The sequence below is a fragment of the Eleginops maclovinus genome, chromosome 7 (assembly GCF_036324505.1).
Source record: "Eleginops maclovinus isolate JMC-PN-2008 ecotype Puerto Natales chromosome 7, JC_Emac_rtc_rv5, whole genome shotgun sequence".
Taxonomy (NCBI): domain Eukaryota; kingdom Metazoa; phylum Chordata; class Actinopteri; order Perciformes; family Eleginopidae; genus Eleginops; species Eleginops maclovinus.
In genome coordinates, this window is record NC_086355.1 from 9,461,829 (window position 1) to 9,470,174 (window position 8,346).

General features: G+C 41.6%; 2 protein-coding genes across 2 annotated transcripts; one reads left to right on the forward strand and one right to left on the reverse strand.

Moving 5' to 3' along the window:
• Nucleotides 1-111: 111 nt before the first annotated feature.
• Nucleotides 112-2,548, reverse strand: nup62l (nucleoporin 62 like). The gene is made up of 2 exons (XM_063887440.1): nucleotides 647-2,548; nucleotides 112-551 (listed from the first exon to the last, which is right to left on the reverse strand). Exons 1-2 carry the CDS (start codon nucleotides 2,213-2,215, stop codon nucleotides 393-395), a joined length of 1,728 nt encoding a protein of 575 aa, XP_063743510.1. The 5' UTR covers nucleotides 2,216-2,548; the 3' UTR covers nucleotides 112-392.
• A 190-nt stretch (nucleotides 2,549-2,738) lies between these two features.
• Nucleotides 2,739-8,144, forward strand: pdk1 (pyruvate dehydrogenase kinase, isozyme 1). The gene is made up of 12 exons (XM_063887441.1): nucleotides 2,739-2,961; nucleotides 3,584-3,716; nucleotides 4,159-4,300; nucleotides 4,399-4,470; nucleotides 4,573-4,757; nucleotides 5,544-5,639; nucleotides 5,751-5,828; nucleotides 6,167-6,231; nucleotides 6,336-6,434; nucleotides 6,536-6,646; nucleotides 6,779-6,892; nucleotides 6,978-8,144. Exons 2-12 carry the CDS (start codon nucleotides 3,608-3,610, stop codon nucleotides 7,116-7,118), a joined length of 1,212 nt encoding a protein of 403 aa, XP_063743511.1. The 5' UTR covers nucleotides 2,739-2,961; nucleotides 3,584-3,607; the 3' UTR covers nucleotides 7,119-8,144.
• The last annotated feature ends 202 nt before the right edge of the window (nucleotides 8,145-8,346 follow it).

An 8,346-nucleotide genomic window follows, 5' to 3' on the forward strand; every position in this document is an offset into this window, starting at 1 on the left:
CACATCTCTTGGAACATGATACGGAATATTTTGATAAAATCAAAATATTACAAAAAGGGACACCAAAATAAATGTCAGTAATGCTTATGTGCCTACCAAGAAAACACTGCGTTAATCCAAAGATTTATTTAATCTTACTTTTTATAACAACCACTGCATTTACATGGGTACAGATGATTAGTTTTTCCACTCTCTATAAAAACTATTGCATTGAAAAAAGGGATCTTTATGCAACCAAATGAATCAAAACAGCTGGAGAATAAAGTTAACAGGAATGGTGAAGAACATTTTACATCAAAAAGATCTTAACCCCTTAGAAGAGTTCCCCTCTTTGGACAACTGTAAGAAAACTATCATTATATCAATATACATGTCAACGTATTCATTCCAGTTCAGTCAAATGTTAAACGAAAGCTTTTCTCCTGCTCTTTGCGCTGGTTGTCACACAATTTGGACACTTCCTCCACTCTTCTCTGCAGAAGCACCGAGTTCTGATCGATCCACTGCAGTGAATCCATGTGAGTGTTGAGAATCTTACAGATCTGCTGAAGCTGAGGAGGAGAAAACAGAGAGAAAATTAAGTTAGTTTAATTTGCAACAACAAATGTATCAAGGGAGGATAAACTTCAATTACTCCTCATCTTACTGGGTCACTGGTGTCTCCCGGGCCACTGGATGTGTTCAGGTGCTCGATGATCTCCTTCAGGTCCTGAGACATCCTCTTCAGCTGAGCGTCCACGTTCTCCGCCAGCTTGTACGTTCTTTCACGTTCCTCATCGGCGTTCTGCATGTAGATGGTTCCGCTCTGCTCTTTCACAGACTCCTCCAGCGGGCAGAGCAAGTCCTCCAGCTCCTTCTGTTGGGAGAGGATGAAATCCAGCTCCTGGTTTAGCCTCCGCTGGTCCAGCTTGACCTTTTCCATCTCTTTGTGCAGGGATGTGATCTTCTCCCCATTCTCCACCAGCATGCGGTCCCAGGCGTTCACCTGAGTAGCCTGCTGCAAGAAATGTCTTTCTTGGTCCTCGAGCTCAAGACTCCACTTGTTAATGAGACCCTCCAGCTGGGCATATGTCATCACTGGAGGAGCTGTGGTTGTCGGGATTACAGTTGCTGTAGTTGTTGTGGTGAGGCTTGTGCCGGTTGAAGGTTTAAGTCCTAGTGAAAAGCCTGTCACAGCACCTGTTGTAGCGACTGCAGCGGCGGCAGTGGAGGCAGGGACAGGGGCAGAGGTGATGGTAGCTGCCCCAAGAGGTTTGAGCATGAAAGCCAGACCTCCACCAGCCGCTGTGGTTGTTGGAGCCGCAGTGCTTGCTGCTAAAGTTGGAGCTGCACCCAAAGTGAAGCCTGTTAGGCTCGCTGTTGTAGCAGCGGCGGCAGTAGCAGCAGCAGCTGCAGCAGCAGCAGCCGCTGCCGCAGGTGCTGTAGAGAAGGGTGAAGCAAAGAGAGATGGGCCTGTAGCTACGGGCGGCTGGGTAGAGACAGCAGGAGCCGGGGTGGTCGAGGGTTTAATCCCAAAGGCAAATCCTCCACCCTGGCCAGTTGTGGCTGCAGCAGTAGATGCTGGCTGAGGCTGCATACCCAAGGTGAGGTTGGATGGAGCAGGGGTGCCAAAGCTGAAGCCCCCTCCTGGGGCAGCGGTTGGGGCAGCAGTGGTGGCCGCAGCAGTGGTCGCCTGGACCTTGTTTGCTCCAAAGCTGAATCCTCCAAAAGAGAGACCCCCTGCTCCTGTTGTTGCTGTTACAGCAGCTACTGGTGGTGCTGCTGCTGCAAGTTGGGGTTGAGCTGCAGGTTGGGGTTGAGTTTGAGTAGGAGTCCCAAAGGAGAAGCCCCCTGTTGCAGGGACGGTGGTCTGTGCAGACATAGCAGTGCCCATGGTGAACCCTGACCCAGCTGGAGGAGCTGCTGCGGAGCCCATACTCATCCCTGGTGCTGCTGCTGTTTGTATAGGAGTGGCCATTCCAAATGTGGAGGCGGGGGTGCCGAAAGAAAAGCCCCCGCCAGCTGGTGCACTCGCTGCTGGGGTACCAAAGCTGAAGGAGCCGGCAGGGTTAGGGTTGGGGTTGGCGGCGGCCTGAGTCGGAGTGCCGAAGGAGAACCCGCCTGACTGAGCCGCAGGTGTGGAGCTGGCCATACCAAAGCCCGGGGCTGCGGCTGCGGGCTTCTGGGTCCCGAAGGAAAAGCCAGAAGTGGCTGGAACGAAGTTGAATCCACTCATTTTTGTTCGCAGAAAGACAACTTCAATAAAACGTCACGTTATCGTAAACAGATAACTCACAAAATGGTCACTTCCTCGCTGAACTACTCTGAGGGTTTTGGCGGTTCACAAATACGAGCTGAACCAACGTAACCCAGGAAAACGTTTCTTTCCAACGCTTATTCCAGGTTTCGACGGTTGATAACGTCAATCACGAGTTGTAAACATTGTGTTGACCCAGAAGATGAGCAAAAGCGAACACAATATCCTTCTCAAAAAACGTGGCCAACTGCGTTGCACTTTTTTCCAGCAGGCATTTCAGTCGCTCACTAAAGGAAATGACGGCAGAAATGAGGACCAAACACAGTTGACGTAAACCCTGAGTGTTGTCTGCCAGCACAAAAATCCCTCCTCCCTTGAGGAGACAGACAGATGTAATGACCAATCACAGCACTCATCAGACCACAGCTGAAATCTGATTGGTAGAGTTTACTTCCTGAAGAACAAGTTTCAGGGAATGAAAACCCAATAGGTAACCACCTTTTCTCCAAAGAGTACGTATTTAAATCAAGAACTCGACTCTCTGGACAGAAAACGATTTGTTGCCAAATAAGTAATACCAAGATATTTAGCACAGGCGCCTTCAAAAATGATGGCGCAATTATCTTGAAATGCCGAATAAAACTGTTTAAAACAATGGCAAGTGAAAAGCTGCAGACTAACGACAAAAAACGAAACCAAGACAAGACAAGATAGTGATTTCAAAAGTGAGTGACACAAAACCGTAGATGTTGTGTTGTTAACTTCTGAAGTAATTAACATTTTAATTTACACGGTTTTGTTCTTCTTAACACATCCCGTGTTTACTGTTTTTGCTTTTTAAAGATTGTAGACAATACCTTTTTTAAACAAAAAACATATCCCAATTATTGTATATAAACATTTTTACTTTAATTGTAGGCCTACCCTTCATGAGTGTTTCCTGTTTCGATAATGTTGTCATTATGAATCAAACCATACATATTTAATCAATAACGTTTTTTTAAGTGTGTCTAAACAAAGATACCCACCTCTATTCTCTTGACGTTGTTATGACTCTCTGGGTTAGCTGGCTGTACCACACATATAGTCATGTTAACATTCGTGCCACTTTTTTTGCTATTAAAATGTTAAGTGAAGGGCGATATAGAAATGATTAACGGTGACTATGGATGCACTAATGTCACTACATCAATCCATAGCAGAACCTTAGTTTTATCAGTGTGTTTGTGGGCTGCAGAGTTAGCGTGTATGCTAACATAGATTAGCCGTCTAACTGCGTCTCTGAGCTGTGCATGCCCCTGTAAATTTATTTAAACTAAATAAAAAGACACCTACTCAACCTTATAGGCTGCTGACACCGGAGCTGTCACAATGAGGATTTTAAGATTTCTCAGGAGCAGTGTTTCCATAGGAAAGGACATCGACTATTACTCCAAATTCTCACCCTCTCCTCTGTCAATGAAGCAGTTTCTGGATTTTGGTAAGAGTTGGTACACACACCACACACTTATCTGTGCCAACATTTAAAGCAGGGAAATTAACATTGTTTGTGTATACTTTTGATCACCTGATGCAAAGTACTCTTTACCTTTCCTCACAAGTTAAATATCTGAGTTGTGAGAACTTCAATTGAAAAAAATGCTATATTTGTTCTCAGATTATTTAATTTGACAACATTTTAGATCCGTGCAAATATTTTAAAACCATCAGTTTTTCATAAAATTAATGTGTGTTTAAAATATAATCTTACCCTGGTATTTATTTGGAAATCTTTCCTGCAAATGGTGTGACCCCTTGAATAGTCCACCAAACCAAGGAGGCAGCAGAAGCAGAAAACACAACTGCGTCAATTTCTTTTCATTGCACTCATACTATTTTTTCATTATAATGAAAGATTTCTGATGTTCTTCTATTTGTTTCAGGCTCAGAAAATGCATGTGAGAAAACCTCATTCACCTTCCTCAGACAGGAGTTGCCTGTGAGGTTGGCAAACATCATGAAGGAGATCAACCTGTTGCCAGACAACTTACTGCGGACTCCATCAGTGAAGCTGGTGCAGGGCTGGTACGGAGCTTCTGTTCTGCCTTTTTAAAAATCAATCTCTGAAATTAGCCTAATGATAGAGTCTGCAAAAAGGTAATACTGATTGTCTTTGAGTGCAGGTACATGCAGAGTTTTCAGGATATTCTTGAGTTCAAAGACAAAAATGCAGATGATGAAAAAGTCACATATGAGTAAGTACATTGAAACAGTTGTATTTCTTATATATTTATGATGATCCAATCCTGTGTTTTAATTCTTATTTCCTTGGAGTGATAGCTTTTGTTTGTATTCAGTTTCACAGATGCCGTAATAAAGATCAGAAATCGGCACAATGATGTAATTCCCACCATGGCTCAGGGAGTTGTGGAGTACAAGGAGGCTTACGGCACGGACCCCGTCGTCAGCCAGAATGTCCAGTATTTTTTTGATCGATTCTACATGAGCAGGATATCCATCAGGATGTTGCTCAACCAGCACAGTGAGTAGATTCTCTTCCTCACAAATGGTGATCTCATGAACAATGTGATGTCTTGATAATAATATAATAGATGCACTTGTGTGTAGATTAGCTCAAAAGAGGCTGTTGATCCATTAGCAAGAAACTTGAAGCTTTTCTTTCTGAAGTCAGTCCTGGCAGCCATTTTGCTTTTGTAACAGATTGGGGGGAATCTTTGCAACCTTTATTAATGTCACTGCCACAAGAATCTATAGACCTCACCCTTGTAACTTATACCGTATCTACACTGTTGAAAAAGTGAACTGTTGATTCAAATGAAAGTCTCAAAGGAAAATTAATCTGCCCAGACTTGGTTATTATTTCTCTTAATGTTAATAATAAACATAGTTCCTGCTGTGGGTCTGATAAAATGATCATGACATGATCTAAGCTTTTGTCCAATATCTGCAAAACAACATCTAGGGTTATGATATCAGAAGTCAGAAACATTTAGAGTTTGTTTTCTGTGTTCTGTAGGGAGTGTGGAGCGAGAATAACTTAGATTTGTGTTGTCACGTCTATAGTGAGCCAAAAAAGTTTTCACATTTTAAGATTGTTTTGTGTCATTAGAAGTCATTTGAAAAAAAAAATCAATTTACAAAACCAAAAAAAAACATTGGATAGTTTTTGGTTTAGAATTTTAGGATGTTTGATGAATTAGTTGATAGAGTAGTAAACAAATGTATATTTTGGATGCAGTGTGTATGGATTTAATTAACAATTTGTATAGTGTAGTGAAGGGTCTGATTTGTTTGTGTTTTATTCCAGCTCTCCTCTTCGGGGGGAAGGTGAAGGTGAACCCAGCTCATCCTAAACAGATCGGCAGTATTGATCCAAACTGTCGTGTCAGCGATGTTATCAGAGGTGACATCTGAAACACTTTATGAGGAATACACAATGATAGGGTTTCGCATGATACAGGTATTTCACATGTTGTTGCTCTTCTTCCCTCTCAAACAAACCTCTTCCTTGCAGATGCGTATGAAAATGCACGAAACCTCTGTGACCGGTACTACATGAACTCTCCTGACCTGGTGCTGGAGGAATTCAGTGGTAAATAATGTTAGTCAGAAATGTACAGTGACCCGGACACTTTAATGATGTACTTCAAAGGCATATACATTTGTTTTTATATCAAATGATTATCTTAAAGTTCAGATGCTTTAAAGTGGGTGGGTTCAATGCACCCCCCTCCCCCAAAAAAGCATATATAGTAATAGTAAACTACTGTAGGTAATAGACTGACTATGGAAAAGTACTAGACCATAGACAGAAATCTGAACTATCCCTTTAAGCAATTAAGATTGCACATAATGAATGAATACAGATGAATTGCTTGATTCAAACGTATCTGATGAAATGTTTTCTTATCTTTGTAATTTTTTAAACAGCTACTCCCACCACTGTGGTCTACGTCCCATCCCACTTGTATCACATGGTGTTTGAACTTTTTAAGGTAGGATTTGTTTCATCAACTTCATAGTTGGACAGCCTGTTGTCATGATACCGTTCCATTTGAGGCCTTTCTCTTAATGTCTAAGTGTTCTTTCATTGTTGCAGAACGCCATGCGCGCCACCATGGAGTTATATGGTGATGCCATGGACTACCCTCCCATCCATGCACAGGTAGCTCTGGGGACTGAAGATCTGACGGTCAAGGTAAATCTGTGCTGCATTTATACTAACTACTGTAAACTTCTGTAGACATCGAAAATGGAGTTCATATGGGGAAAATGTTTAGAATATATGTTTTTATTCAGGTGAGCGATCGCGGAGGAGGTGTGCCGCTGCGCAAAATTGACCGGTTGTTCACCTACACGTACTCCACAGCTCCTCGACCCAGCATCGACGGGGCCCGTGCTGCTCCGCTGGTCCGTATTACCCATCATTATCTGATTGTGGTTTGAAAACACTTTGCAATAGGCTGTGATGACTGACATTTTTGAGTTAGTTAAAAGACAGTTGACTTTGAAATATTACAAATAATGTATTATTTCCTTCAGGCTGGTTACGGGTACGGCCTGCCAATCTCTCGTCTGTACGCCCGGTACTTTCAGGGTGACCTGAAGCTTTACTCTCTGGAGGGGTATGGAACCGATGCTGTGATCTACATCCGGGTAATAGAGTTAACATGTGTTTGTGTGTGTGTTCAGACAGTATTTTCTTTGAGCTTTAACCCTACTCTCTCAATCTCGTCTTCAGGCGCTCTCCACAGAGTCCATTGAGAGGCTCCCCGTGTACAACAAGTCAGCTTGGAAACACTACAAGACGATCCAAGAGGCCGACGACTGGTGCATCCCCAGCAAAGAGCCCAAGGACATGACCACGTTTCGCAGCTTCTAGATCCAAATGACTCCTGAAGTGCAGGACAGGTGAAGGGTTTGGTGTGTGGGATGGGAATAAATCAGTCTAGATTTCTTTGTCTAAAAATAATAAGAAAACGGAACAGAAAAAAGATTGTGTGCCATATTCTTTATATTAGGCATTAGTTTTGTTATGATGAAGATTTTGGAGCCAAGAAGCCTCATTTAAAATGAACAATTTCCTTTCTTATTCCGAATGGGACCTTTAATGGTAGTGACTGGGGCTAAACTGGACCAGGATTCTGGAAAACCACACTGCTGTTGAAAGTTTAACAGTCAACAACATATGGGCAAAGTAAACAAATCCTAGGACGATGGATGTAGTCAGTTTCTTTATAACGTCAAACATATTTTGGCATTTCTCTACTGCGGTTTGGCATTTATAAACCAACCTATGATGAACAATAATATATCTGTGACAAACTTAAAACCAGCCGATGGAATAAGTTGAAATCTCTCAGCATGGTGTGAACTGTGTCTTTGTTTTACTGGTGTAGGGTTTTTCCTTAAATGTTACTTTTGTTTTACTGAAAGCTAAACTCTTAACTGTTCCACTCCGTCTGTGTGCAGGAAAGGAAAACTTGTTACACAATTTAAACGCTGCTTGTTTTTAAATCTGTTGGAAGATACTTCTAAGTCTTATTGGTTAAACGGTTTTTTATTTAGGGTATTTATTCTTTAGTTGATGACGTCTTAAAACATGTCATCTGTGAGGGGTCAATGCAACAAAGTTAACTGAATAAATGAAATTCAGAAAAGCTGTAGGAAAAAACAGTTGGCAATATGTTTTATTGGGTTGGTAACACTTAGTTTGTATTCAAATAAGGTACGGCTTATTTTTCTCACAAAATGTATTAATGCATTATTTGGGAAAACTATGTTTGGGTTGCTGTGATAGTATTACAAGGACTCATCCTGTCAAAAACTATGATAATTTCCCATGTTACAATAAGGTATTTTTCTGTATGGATCTTGTTTTGTGAAAAATAAACATTTCAAACCAACAGATGGTTATTTGTGTCAAGTGAATTAAAGATGGATGGGAGTAATGATGGAAACAGATGAAGTATTGGTGACATATTTTTGGAGTACACAAAACAAACTACAGTCTTAAAATAAGTATTAAAAAAACAACATTACGTTTTTTAAGGTACTGTATAGGAATCCATTATTTCTCTGGTGTCTTTTTCCTGTGTATCAATATACAA

Bases quoted from the DNA above. Each gene is read 5' to 3' on its own strand.
- nup62l (XM_063887440.1), bottom strand. From the start codon at position 2,215: ATGAGTGGATTCAACTTCGTTCCAGCCACTTCTGGCTTTTCCTTCGGG. The intron at 552-646 runs GTAAGATGAGGA...TCTCCTCCTCAG, and splicing joins CGGGAGACACCAGTGACCCA to CTTCAGCAGATCTGTAAGAT.
- pdk1 (XM_063887441.1), top strand. From the start codon at position 3,608: ATGAGGATTTTAAGATTTCTCAGGAGCAGTGTTTCCATAGGAAAGGAC. The intron at 3,717-4,158 runs GTAAGAGTTGGT...TATTTGTTTCAG, and splicing joins GAAGCAGTTTCTGGATTTTG to GCTCAGAAAATGCATGTGAG. The intron at 6,647-6,778 runs GTCCGTATTACC...TATTTCCTTCAG, and splicing joins GGGCCCGTGCTGCTCCGCTG to GCTGGTTACGGGTACGGCCT.